The sequence below is a fragment of the Haematobia irritans genome, chromosome 3, assembly GCF_050003625.1.
Source record: "Haematobia irritans isolate KBUSLIRL chromosome 3, ASM5000362v1, whole genome shotgun sequence".
NCBI classification, from domain to species: domain Eukaryota; kingdom Metazoa; phylum Arthropoda; class Insecta; order Diptera; family Muscidae; genus Haematobia; species Haematobia irritans.
In genome coordinates, this window is record NC_134399.1 from 56,934,926 (window position 1) to 56,949,165 (window position 14,240).

Consider the following 14,240-nt stretch of genomic DNA (forward strand, 5'->3'; position numbering starts at 1 on the left):
ATACATTTTTAATTAAAAAGTTAAAAAAAAATCAGCACTTTTTTTAACTGAATTAGTCTTCCGAATTTGATTAAAAAGTTAATTGTATCAATTAATTTTTTAATTAAACATTTTAAAAATTTCAATCATTGACTTAATTAACTTAATGTTTCTATCATGATTAAAAAGTTAATTGTATCAATTAATTTATTAATTGAAAAAATTTTCAACTTCAATTAACTTTTTAATTGGAAATATTTTGGTGATATTTTTTTCTGTGTGTGATTGAAGACAACATTTCAATTAAAAAATAATTGGGTCAATTAATTTTGTGATTGAATCCAAAAATTATTTTTTTTGTGTGTACTTTTTAACTTTAATTGTTATTTTGTAGAGATATTGAATTTTAAAGTAGATATTTTTTCTTATCTAGTATTTTCGTTCAAAACTTAAAGAAAATATAAAAAAAGATTCATTTGTGGGTCGTTATTTTTGTAGCTTCGTAAATTTGAAATTTGTACACATTATTTTCTTCAGCAAATGTTACTACTTGAATTCTGTCAAGACGAATTTTTATTGGATTTGATCGATATTTCGAATATTTTGTCCTGTTGTCTAGGCAGGCGTGTAGAAGATATTCAAACTGAATGTAAGATGGTTATAAGTATGAAATTCAGCATTATGAATTTGGTTTTTTTCCCGCTAGATCTGGCTTTTTTAAAGTCGTTTAAGGCCGGTATGCACCTCTAGCGAAAAATTCCATTCCCATAAGAAATGCATTGCTATTTATGCTAACGAAATTTTCGGTAGCGTTCAATTTCGTAAGCTGGTACGCACCTCTAATGAAATAACAGGGTTGTCAAAGCATATTTTGGCAGCAAACTTTTAATTTATTACAATCCTTGTGTGCGTAAAAGTTTTAAAAGGTCTGTAAATAATAAACAATTTATTTAAGGAATATTTGGAACATATATCAACAATTTTTAAAAGCGATTAGCTGGTTTAAAATTTGTGTACACAGCCCTGTTTTTTTGTTGTAGACTTAAATAAATTTTTGCTACCGAAAATTTCGCTAGAGGTGCATACCGGCCTTTAGCGGGAAAAAGGCATTTAGCTTTTAGTTTTTTTTTTTTCAACATATTTCTATTGAAAAATTCTTTTTTTTAACTAATCCTTGCTGCCAGTATAAGTGTTTCTACATACACAGGTCAATTTAAACATTAACAATGACTTCCGCCGATATGTGACACATTTTTGTAACAAATACACCTCATTGTAAATTTGTTGTAGATGTTTGCCAATTTACCATTAGCTCATTTACCGGTTTTAAACCTAAACATATTTATATTTTCTATTAAACTTCAAATTGACATTGTGCAATATATCTCACATATGATTTGTTTATGATTAAAACCAGCTGATAATTGTGTGCTAACTTTTGCAAATTTTACTGGGAAACAATTTTCGGCAAAAACCTGCGATTCCTCTATATCTCATTTTTTTTTGCCTTTTTTGTGTAAACGATTGACTTCCAGTAAAATTTTGTTATAATTATCAAAATTTATCAGGTACGGAAACGGACCTAATAAACTTAAATATTGTCGTAGGCACCAATGATTTTGTCCTTTACTTTCTGTTCATTTGTAATTTCTTATATCGTAGTTAAAAAGTATATCAGTTCACCACTTTTCTTGTTATAACAACCAGGGATCCGGAGCGGAGCGTGGAGCGGAGCGGAGCAAACCCCTTTTTTTGCCGGAGCGGGAGCGGAGCGGGAGCGGCATTTCTAAAATCCGGAGCGGAGCGGGAGCGGAGCGGTTTCCAAATGAAAAACCGCTCCGCTCCGAATAAAATATTACTTGAATGAAATATGTAACTTTGAAATTACACTGTGTATTTTTGTGTACGTACATTGGGGAAAACACAACGTTTTTTTTAGTAATTGTTTTCAAAAACGGCAAATAAGAATGCAAATTTTGCTTAACATGGAAGACGCATTTCTCTAAAATAAAGTTTTTTTCCTTGTCCAAAAGTCAATTAACTTTTGAATGAAGTTGTAATGTCCTTATAATTAAGTGATTTTACTTAAAAATGTGTATCATAACATGAAAGATAAAATTTTTGAGGTAAGGTCAACGTGACTTTAATAATTAAGAAAAAATTTTTTTTTTCAGTGTAAGGACATTCACATTTGCTTTCCTATTGTGCTATATCCTAGCATTCTCTTATTTCTGATATTAGTTCTCGAAAATTTAATTAAAATTATGGATAGTTTCAATTTTGGTTGAAAAATGTGCGCATATTCATTTATTTTAATTTTTTTCTCACATTGAAAAATAATGACTTGATTTGTATTATTGCATGTTATCTACTTTTTTTTAGAACGAACATTTCTTAAAAACGCAGTTGCACCGCAAAGAATATTGTCGGGAGGCCAAATATTTCACATGCTTAAAATACGAATAAGAATTTTGCTTAGAATAGAAGAAGTCTCTAAACTTTTCAATGAAGTCCGTTTGTCCTTGTAGCTAAGTGATTCGACATAAAAATGTGTATCCTAACATGAATGAAAATTTCGTTTTAATGAAGTCAAAATGGATTTAATATTTCTGAAAAAATCTTCAAAATTAATAAAATGTTTCAACACATTGTTTTAAAGTCATTATACCCTAAACCGCATAGTGGTTAGGGTATAATAAGTTTGATCTGCCAAAAAATGTGCCTACCAGAAATATTGATTTTAGACCCCATAAAATATATACCGATCGACTCAGAATCACCTGACTCAGAATCCTGAGTCGATCTAGCGCTTGGTGTCCGTCCGTCTGTCGATGTATTTGTTGTTCACAGGATTCCGGTCGCAATTATTAACCGATTTTGATGAAGTTTGGTACAGGGAGTTTTTTTGGGCACAAGGACGAACGCTATTGAATTTGGAAGAAATCGGATCAAATTTAGATATAGCTCACATATATATGTGATGCCCGATTTCGACAAATGGGGTCACGTTGCACTTTTTTACTAACCGATCGTCGTCAAATTTAGCACAAAATAATCTTCTGTATCACCCTTTAAGTCTGAAAATTTCATCGAAATCGGTTCAGATTTAGATATAGGTCCCATATATATGTATCGCCCGATTTTGCCAAATTAGGTCATAAAACCCTTATTTATCAACCGATTTTACGCAAAGTTGGCTAAATGTAATCTTCTATAGCACTAACTATATGTGCAAAAAATCATCGAAATCGGTTCAGATTTAGCTATAGGTCCCATATATGTACCGCCCGATTTTTCTAAATAAAATAAAACTCCATTGAACAAATCATACAATGTTTGTACTATAATTTTCTCGAAGAGGAGCGGAGCGATTTTTTTCTCTCGGAGCGGAGCGGTTTTTTTTCTCCGGAGCGGGAGCGGAGCGGAGCGAAAAAAACGGACCGCTCCGGATCCCTGATAACAACACACCGTGGAAATCTCAAAAAGTGGAGTGTAATTTAGTTCAATTTTCGAACAAGATAATTCATTTTCTCCATTAAACAGTTTACTTTTTATTCTGTGTACAAATAAAATGAATATAATTTAATAAATATGCATTTTAAGTGAAATAAAGCTTTAGTTTTTTTTAATTCAATCAAAAATGTTATTTGATACAAAAAATATTTAGATTTTTTTCTGGCTATTTTTTCGCTATTTTTTTTAATTGCAGCGTTTTCTGGGAACGCTTATGAAATATTACACACTTTCTACACAACACATCACTTTTATGTGAAGTTTACGTATTCCACGCAGCCGTTCTGCCGGAATACTCACGTATCAAAATGTTCAATGATATCTTGCAGTTTAGTTCTTCTTAAATAATTTCTGTGGACTTTTGACAAAACAACATATGTCTATTTTTCAAATTGTTCAGGAGAGCGAAAAAAAGCTTTAATGTATTAAAATAGTAATGCTGTATTTACATTTAAGAAAATTTTAAAATTTCTTATTATGAAACTTTTTATGCTCTATCTGCTGATTGTTTTTAAAATTACTTAGGGTTTAGATTTATGGAAATATTTTAGAAAATATGAGATATGATGTTTTGTCAAAAAAATTTTTTAGAAAAAAATCAACATAATTCGATATATGTTGTTATGTCAAATTAATTTTTCCAAACCCCAAAACTAGATTTATTAACATAAGTCGAGTTACAATGTTTTATCAAATTGTTCAAGAGAAAAAAATGGGATATGTGTTGTTTTTCGAAATGCGTTTTATTGAAGATTTTGGAAACTTAAAAAGAAAAATTCATTAAATGTATTTTAAATAAAAATAGTTACTAAAATAAAAATTACACAAAATTCATTGAAATGTATTACAAATTAAACTTTACTCTTATATAAAATTATTCATCGTTGTCTATTTCGTCCAAATCGGAATCTACTTCAATTGAACATTCTCCTTCAGTCTTTAAATTTTGATAAAAATTGTGAAAATTTTCGTTGATCAATGGCAGCATTTCAATCAAATCACGTTTTTTGTTCATTGAAATAGGCAGATCAGAGGTATAACTTTGGGTTAATGATGCTGTTTGTTCCTTTCGACGACGTTGATTTATATTCAATTCTTTGAATTTTTCCTCCATTGTGTGAGAATATTGTAATATTCCAAGTTTGTCTTTCTCATATCGCATCCATCGCACCATCTTCCATTCAAATTTCTCACCTATAAATTATAGCCTGTATTAGAAAGAAGTTAAAAGTTATGCTTAAAATATATATACCAACCTGTGACATTATTTGTTCTCCAACTAAAATTTTGCTTCAAAAAAGCTTGAAAGTCGTAGAAGTCATCTTGTTTCAATTCATGGACAACATATTTTTTATTTGTAGCAGCTATTAAGTTCGCCCAATCATGTGGATGTTGTATGGAACCAGAAGAATTTTTTTTCTTTTTTTCTATCTGTGCATGAACTGTATCACACTCAAGGTGAGTATGACCTACGATAAGAAATTTGTGATCAATTGTTTGAATACTTGGATGATCCTACAGGATTTTCTCGAACACTGCGCAGACATACGAGTTTCGATTTTGTCCAGGACACGAATCACTACATAAAATAACGTGATTTACTGAATATGGTAGTTCTGAAATTGGTATGCCGACGACTATAATGACTTTGATACTTCGGAATTAAATTAATAAATTCCAGAACTTCATTATGTTTCTCAATTGATATTTTATGAGCAGGATCATGTTTTCCACGCATGTCGTCTTGAGAAACCCCTGGTAGTTCATCTTGAGTCTTACTTTTGCAGACAGTTCTTACACTTTGCTCGGTTTCGCCAAATATTTTCAGGAAACATTGCTTGCATACTCTTGTCTTGATGCCGTGGATTTCAAAATGATATAAATATACAAATTTTCGATTTTTTTGTGTTTCAGACATTTTAACTGACTCTGTTTTCTTAATTTGAACTTCAATTAAGTTTGACAGAAATTGACGGCGCTTATTATACTCTCCCAAACTCCAGTAAGCTTCGAAAACATTTGTTTGCTGTTCAAAATTAATTTTAGTATGGCATTTGAGTCTGCACATTCCTAATTCTTGAGTTTTTCTTGCCGGCATAGTTTTATTTTTGTACGTAACATATTGTAACCCTAGGTTTTTCTTAAGTTTGTTTCCATTTTTCAATGATGAATTAGAAGTAAATAAGTCAATTTTGTCGAGCTCCGACACATTGTCGTTGCACATGTTTGACTCCAGAACATTAGCCATAGCCCGAACACATTCGGATGTTATGTTCAGTTCTGAATTGGAACTACTATCTGAAGGAATATAGTCAGAATCATCGAAGTCAGTTTCATGAAAATCATCTTCTTCACTTTGGCTCTGGCTATCCACCTTTTCAATCATTTGAACTTTATACTGCCTAAGTTTCAATAAAGTGCTATTAATCGCCCCAACATCAAACGAAGTTTGTGTTTCATTAGGAATGGGTTCCATCCTTTCTTCTCGGTAGTACTTGAAACCGAATTTATTTTTATCAAACATGTTTTCTCCGCATATGAAATTTTTCTTGCCATGTCGGCAAGCAAGCGACCTCTCTCCATTGTGGTCTGTTATGTAATGAAGAGATCGCATTTATTTAATTTTCTTCCAAATGCACACGACAAAAGCACATATGTAGAGATGAGAACACGGTTTCTTTTCTTTTGATTTTGACAAAACCTATTACGTCGACATATGATGTTTTGTCAAATTAATAAATCGCAACATTCGTATGAAGAAAATCAACATAATTCCACTTATGAAAGCGGGTTTTCAATATCTACATTTGACAAAAGAACATATGTCGAAATATGTTGTTTTGTAAAAAGCAAATTATAAAATAACACTGACTGACAAGTCGAAATACGTTGTTTTGTCAAATGTTGATATCAGCTTTTTTTTTTAAATTGATCGATTTTTCAACTTAATTGAAATAAGTTATTTTGTCAAATGCAAATAAGTAAAAACACGACTTATGTTGATTTTTCGATGTTTATATCTTCCGATCTATATATCGTAGGAAGACGCTGACTAGACCAAAAGATGCGCCTTCAAAAATCACCCATATGATTAAAAAAAATGCAAATTGTCATATCTCGACTTATGTTGTTTTGCCAAAAGTCCACAGATTTAATTTAAATGGTCGTAAGAGCGATAAATATAGTCCTGTTATGGTGACATCTATAAATACTTCTTCGACTTCCGAAATATTTTGCAAGCACAAATAATTAGCCCATGATGAGCAATTAATTATATTTATATAAACATTGTCTGCGAAGCGTACGGGTTAAAATGCTTCTTTAATCATAATCATTTTTTCACTTGAAAAGCTGTTCATGTTCTGAAAATTAAGTAAGTTATTACGCTTGTGTTTGTTCATTTTCTCCACTTTCTTCTTTCTACCTGTATGCTGATTTATATATACACCGTTAATTGTTGATATTATTTGGTTTTTGCAAATATTTGTCCTTAGTGCCGATACTATAATTCTAATTAATAAATTAGGAAGATAGTGCTTCTGTTTTGTTCTAGTATCATTTTTTATTTTAAATCACAATTTAATGGAATTTACTACAGTGGTCTCAATGTTTACGCATTGCTATTACCAACCTTATTAGGTCTTATAGTTATTTTGTTAGATTAAAAGCTGTGCAAATTCCAGAGTGAATCATCATATACAAAAACTCATTGACAAAAAATCCCATAATAAATTTCAGTTCAGTTTTTTGCGTAGTGATAACACAGAGAAGCATTCAATAACTGAAATCTTATTGATAACAAAATCTTTTCTACTTTTCTTTTGTAGGAAATAAAATTTCAGCATTTTGTTTTTTGTTGTGAATACCATATAATCTTAAAACATAAAAGGAATAACATGAGCCATGCCTTCGGCACGACCTGGTAGTCTTAAAGATCCGGAAATAGCAGAACTATTCTACAAACATGACCCTGAAAAAATATTCGAAGATTTGCGAGAGATTGGCCATGGCTCCTTCGGTGCGGTTTACTATGCCCGATGTAATCTTACCAAAGAAATTGTGGCCATCAAAAAGATGTCCTATACGGGCAAACAGAGTTTGGAAAAATGGCAGGACATTCTAAAAGAAATAAGGTAAATTACATTTTTTTGTATATTTTAATGTCGAAAAATTTATCATTAAATCCTTGTTAGATTTCTTCGTCAATTGAATCATCCCAATACAATTGAATATAAAGGATGTTACCTGCGCGAATCTACAGCTTGGCTTGTTATGGAATATTGCGTGGGTTCCGCTTCAGATATTATAGAAGTCCATAAAAAACCCTTACATGAAGACGAAATAGCTGCTATATGTGACGGTGTCCTCAGTGGCTTGAGTTATTTGCACAGTCTAGGTCGTATACATCGAGACATAAAGGCTGGTAATATACTCTTGACCGACTGCGGGGTGGTTAAACTAGCAGACTTCGGAAGTGCTGCCATAAAATGCCCAGCGAATAGTTTCGTTGGAACGCCATACTGGATGGCTCCCGAAGTTATTTTGGCCATGGATGAAGGTCAATATGATGGAAAAGTTGATGTATGGTCATTGGGCATAACCTGCATTGAGTTGGCCGAACGTAAACCGCCATATTTTAATATGAATGCCATGTCTGCATTATACCATATTGCTCAGAACGAGTCACCTACGTTACCCGTAAGTAATTGTTTATTGTGTTTTTGTATAAAACATATATGTCGTTGAAAGTACTCATTTAAAAATCATTTTATCATCTCATATGAATGTACTTGGCTACAATTTATCGATCTATTTTCAATAATTTTGATTTAGTCTCTTATCAGTTATAAACTAATTTTGAGACATATTGGCGCCATGCTTAGAAATGTTTTACAAACAACGTATACATATCATGATTGTTTTTTGCTATTACAGAAAAATGACTGGTCCGATACGTTTTGTAGTTTCGTGGATTTATGTCTCAAAAAGAATCCTGCCGAAAGACCATCATCGACAAAGTTATTGGGAGATCCTTACGTTACGAGACATCGTTCAGATACAGTTCTTTTGGAACTTATAGCGCGCACGAAAGCTGCCGTTAGAGAATTGGACAATCTCAATTATCGTAAAATGAAGAAAATTCTTATGGTTGATAGTTGCGAGACTGAAAGCGCCGTTGGCGACACAGATGATACACAGGATGAGCATGCCGGTGGAGATAGTAGCAAGAGTAATAGTATTACGTCGGAACACTCTATACATTCTGTGGGAGTATCGGCGGCCAGTAGTCAAGTAGTAAATATTACACCGATATATATATTTTGAAAGTTACTCAAGAGATTCTAATAAAAAAATATGTCGAATTGTTTTTGTACCTTTCAGAGCTCTTCGTCGAATTCAATACCACCTGCAAATCAAAATCATATTGGTGGCAATCATCCATATTCACAACAGCCACAGCATTTGGGTGCCATGAATTATCATCACCCACATCATCAACAAATGCATTCGCAACAGCCATCGCAGCAACAACAACAGGCAATAAGTGGAGCTGTATCTCGCAATTCATCGCGCCATCGTAATTTGCCACCATTGCCAAGCATTATGCACAATATGAACAATAATGTAACACCTACTAATTCCACAGCTGTGGTACCAGCACCACAAGTACAATCGGTAAGTTATCGAAATATGCCAAATTTCAGAACAAATATTGCACTTGAACTTCAGACCTCACCATCACTATTATTATATTCTTGTTATACGAAGTCATTCTCTTCTTTCCTCCTCTCCTTTTCCAAAACCAGCAACAACAACCGCATTCTATGTTATCCATGCCCATGGGCAGCGGTGGTAATGTTATGTCGCAACAAACTTGTGCAAATATGGCGGCCGGTGATCGTATGTCACAAACATCACAACAGCCACCAATTCAAGCTCGGTATCTACCCTTTCCGATACAGGCAAATGAACACGGTCCTAACAACTTTGCCACCATACGTACTACAAGTATAGTAACAAAACAACAGAAAGAACATATGCAGGTAAGTCATTTTTCTAGAAGGCAATTACATGCATCATGTAGTACAAAGCAAAAAAAATATTTGAGAGAAAAATTCACAAAATTTTAAATTAATGCACTTATGCTATGTATCATCCATGCGCCGTCTTACTTTATATTTCTATACCATTGTTCAATTCAAAATTTATTTTCTATTACTTAAGCCCGAGTAAAAATTATCTGATCAATTACATTTATGATTTTGATGGAAAAACAAAGAGTAGTTTGGTTCAATCAAAAATTGCCAAAATGTTCATGCGTAAGTCCAATTTTTCCAAAATAATTTTATATCCGTAAAAGGTTTGATCGAAATGTGTGAATGCCAATTTTAATGGTATGCGACGGCATCTCTAACATATCTAGCATTAAATTCATATGTAGGCAAATCACATATGGGGGCATTTTTATTGCCAGCTCGAACGTCTTTGGAACCGTTTGGAGTCCACAGCGAGTCCAGAGGTGCTTCTTCAATTACATTTAATACCTACACAAGATTTACTAATGTTCTCAAAAAGACATTGATTACTGTCGGTTGGAGGGATAATTTAATAGAGGGTGGGTTCAGCGGTAGAAACTGGTAATGCCTATATGTAATAGGTAATTGTAGTTAATGTGTTATCTCAATGCTCTTAATATCTAAGTTAGCCTGTATAAAGGAACAGTTGCAACCAAACCTAAAGGCAGGAGATCAATTTATGTGGAGTCTATATAAAAAAATGGATCGATAAAATGGGTCTAAAGAAAATCAATATATAGGACTAAAAGAACAATATATGGATCTTAAAGAAACCGTAGTTATCTGATTATTTGTGTGTTGTTAGCCACTAATCAAGGATATATTCAATGTTGCCAGATACTTTTGACCAAAAATAGTCAAAATTGATGATATTTATGCACATGAACATTCGACTTTCAACCTCACATAGAATGGCAAGCTGAAGTGAATAAGAAATAAACCTTGAAACTTGTCTTTTTTTATTCGTAGGATTGTGATCTTGGCATAAAGTGGAAATTTATACTAACCGTTACATTTGCTCTCATAAACTGTCCTAATAACATTTTAATACATTTTTTAATTTTAATACGATATTATACGATGATCATAAAATAATATTGTATCGTGGATTAAACTTCCCCTACCTATAAGAAATTCAATCATTTCATAGGTAAGAGGGAAAAAACAAGGATTTATAGAAAGTTTCGTTGTCATACATATCCCTTTCGTTCGTAGGTACTCAGGTGAATTTTGAAGTAAAATATATCCTTTATCTGCCCTTCGCAGATCTTATAAAAATAGAAAATGTAATTCATGTATCCCATTTAGTTCAAATCTGACTTTTTCGCTAGAAGTCGATTTTGGTCAACATCAAAAGTCGATTTTAGCTAACATAAAAAGTCGATTTGAGTCAATTTTCCAAAATATCGAAAGACGTTTAGGTGAATTTGAAGATTAGTAAAAGTGCCTTAGCCTTGTTTGCTTTGCGACTTCTCAGCGTTACATACAAATACACAAAAAGTCAAGATGGAGACAAATTATTACTTCAGAACATATTAATCTTTAGTGCGCATTTTTTTTCTAATTGCTCCGAAATATTTACGATATTTTAAATTTCTGATGGAAATAAATAAAAACTATAAAAATAAGTGCAGTAAGTAAAAATTGCTAAGCTTTCTTTATCACCTGGACATTGATAACAAATCAAATCTAACATAAAACTATGTTAAACATTGCACAGTTTGGTATATAATTTCCATAGGATCTCATTCTATTAAGATATACACTCCTGATAATTCTCTCAAGAAATTATTGTTTGAAAAGATATATTTTTATTCGGGATTAAGTTTTATTTTATTTTTTGTATTATACTTGGTTAACAACTTTGAAAATTTGCTAAGGATTATTTTATTTGGTTTTTCAAATTTGTTACACATATTTCTTTCGAATATATTGAATTGCATTAGTGATGATAAAGAATAGTTTCAGTATTTTCTATCATTGATATTATATATGAATGCATTGTGGTCACCCTCATTTTCCCCATACAATATCATACTTCTGATATGATGGTATATAGTATTTCTCATTTCTCTTGCATATTTGTATTTTATTTGTAATAGGAAAACTATGTTATGTGTCCAACCATGTGCGGCGACAGTAGTAATTGTACGATTTCATAGTTTCTCAGGAGAATTCCAAAAACAAAACAATACAAACAAGAATGTAAACGTTAATCACCGTCCAATTTTACAAAAGTAAAAACTAGGCATCTTTACGAACCAAAACCCAATGACCACTTTTTGCAGATAATAACGAATTGGATTTTAAGTGAAATGAAATACAAAGTAAATGTATTTGCTAACGTTTTATATTAATCCTCATAAAGTTTCTCATTGCTTCAATTTTCCATATATCATACATATGAAAACCAATGTTCGTTATTTCGTTTATTTGTCCCTATGTTAAATTTCATTCGAAAATACACTCTGTTGTTCGCCCATTATTTTCTTCTTGTGTGTACAATTTGGATTTGGAACCTATGCAATATTAGAGAAACCAAATTTTTGTTATGAATGCTTTGCATTTTGAAGGAAAATAATTTATTTTAAATTGTATGTTGTGTTCTCATTGCATTTTATGATACCATATCCAATAATTTCGTCTCATATATTCATCATTTTAAAGAAAAAGATCTCATGGCAATCCATTATTATGTAATTTAATATTCACATTTTGTATAGTACTAATAAGTACAATATTTTTGTACATACTTAATTGATTGTTTCAATAACTCACTTTCACAAATTTCATTGAGAAAAATTACTCATATAAAAATTGGAAATTCATCCATTTGTCTTAATGTCTTAATTGGTTAATCTTAGACTAAACCTAATATGTAATATATGCGCAAATTAGATTATCTTAAATTGACAATTTTTATTTTAAAAAAAAATTTTAAATATTTTAAAGTTTCAGTGTCGTTTATTTTTAGAATAATTATATTAATTTATTATTAATATAATTTATTCACGTCTATATATTGATATATTTTGACAAAACTAAACATTTTAAATTAATTCTAAATTAATAAAGCTTTATTTTAATTCGTTTTATCTTATTGCGTTTTTAAAGATTAGACTTTATTTATATAATTTAAATATTTTACTGTATTGAACCCAATTTGGTCTAAATTAATTGCTTCCGAACAGGCCTAAGACACCCGGACACTCTTTATGGGCATTGCATTTTTGTTCGTTCCAAATTAAGTATACACTCTACCTTCTGGTTCGAATTATCTTACATGAAATTCTATTAATGTTAATTGAAATGAACCAAATATAAACTTTATTATTCGGTGCCTTGTAAAAATATATTTATGTGAACTTGGGGATTCATCGAATCAACAGATAATTCCTATAAGGCACTCGTTCTTTAAATTGCAATATAGTTTCGATAGACTTGACTTGATTGGAAATATCCACCCGATTCAATCGCATTTGAATCTGTTTTCATATACTAACAAGTGATTAATAACGATGATGGCCCCAAGGTTACCTTAGGACTCCAGAAAATACTCGAAATTTTTTCAAAATTTTGTATTTTGGAAATAATGTATACAGGTTTGCAAATTCTATTTGGTTCATTTCTTCTCCCCCTTTCCTTACAAAGAAAAAAATGTATTTTTTGTCTTCAATCACGAAATTTATTGATCCAATTAAATTTTAACTGAAATGGCTTCATTATTAAACAAAAAAAAATTAATTGGTACAATTTGTTCAATCAATTAAGTTTATAATATTTTTTAAAATACAATTAAAATTTTAATTGGAAATTTTTTGGTGATATTTTTGTCTGTGTAAGCTAACTAATTGGTAAAAACAAGTTTATTTGAATTATATTGAATTTTCAAGTTTCTTTCCAAAAGGTAATGGGTTCAATTTCGAATTCGGAGAAAACACCATAGCCCATTTGAAAGGTGGTTAAATCCCCCACTAATAATATTAGAGATATTTCTAATTATTTCAGTCTTGTAACAGCGCCTCAATAAGTGCATTTTCACACTGTGTGACATATCGCTGTACTCTGCTATAAAAGTGTTCAAGCCTTTATCACTCCTGAGATGTTCGAATTAAATTTGTATGAATCATGCGGTAGGAAATTACTGCGTAGTAATAGTTAATTATAATTTATTTGCTATTAGGACCGATTTTGATAGACTATATCATATAAATCTGAAAATGCACAGCGCAAGTACATAATTACATGAAACAGCTGCCGTACCCTTTAATGTATTTATTGTACATTATATTGCTCAGTAGTGTCAATAGAAGCAACACAACACCTAGTATACTTGCATACACACTTTTTGTATTGGTAGAATCGAAGTACATTTTTATTAGAAACCTTGTTATTTGTATGGGATTGATGTGTCTCGGAATTATATTTTGTAACACATACATTTCTAAATTTTTGCAGGAAGAGATGCATGAGCAAATGTCTGGATACAAGCGAATGCGTCGTGAACACCAAGCTGCACTCGTTAAGCTTGAGGAAAAATGCAAAATGGAAATGGAGGCACATAAAAATGCCTTGGACAAGGAATATGACAACCTGTTGCATAATTTCACTAGGGAATTAGAAAGACTAGAGGTGAGTACGACGATGTTTGTGACCTCTAAGATATGATTT

The 14,240-nt window shown here is 31.4% G+C and overlaps 1 protein-coding gene and 1 long non-coding RNA gene across 4 annotated transcripts in view; one reads left to right on the top strand and one right to left on the bottom strand.

The window, feature by feature from the left end:
- Positions 1 to 7,133, bottom strand: part of LOC142230027 (uncharacterized) — a 29,524-nt gene extending 22,391 nt beyond the window's left edge. The window contains exon 1 of the long non-coding RNA XR_012720558.1: positions 6,917 to 7,133. This is a non-coding gene — a long non-coding RNA (uncharacterized LOC142230027). The remainder of the gene's footprint in view (positions 1 to 6,916) is intronic.
- Positions 1 to 14,240, top strand: part of Tao (Serine/threonine-protein kinase Tao) — a 49,749-nt gene that overhangs the window by 23,523 nt on the left and 11,986 nt on the right. For 2 of the 3 annotated variants that reach the window (XM_075300633.1, XM_075300632.1), the window contains exons 2-7: positions 7,320 to 7,625; positions 7,686 to 8,190; positions 8,428 to 8,787; positions 8,875 to 9,168; positions 9,300 to 9,536; positions 14,028 to 14,201. In XM_075300633.1, coding sequence (XP_075156748.1) covers positions 7,396 to 7,625; positions 7,686 to 8,190; positions 8,428 to 8,787; positions 8,875 to 9,168; positions 9,300 to 9,536; positions 14,028 to 14,201 — 1,800 coding nt within the window. In that variant the 5' untranslated portion in view covers positions 7,320 to 7,395. Of the gene's footprint in view, positions 1 to 7,319; positions 7,626 to 7,685; positions 8,191 to 8,427; positions 8,788 to 8,874; positions 9,169 to 9,299; positions 9,537 to 11,757; positions 11,897 to 14,027; positions 14,202 to 14,240 lie in introns of those variants that run through there. The other variant, XM_075300634.1, reaches the window with a different exon arrangement.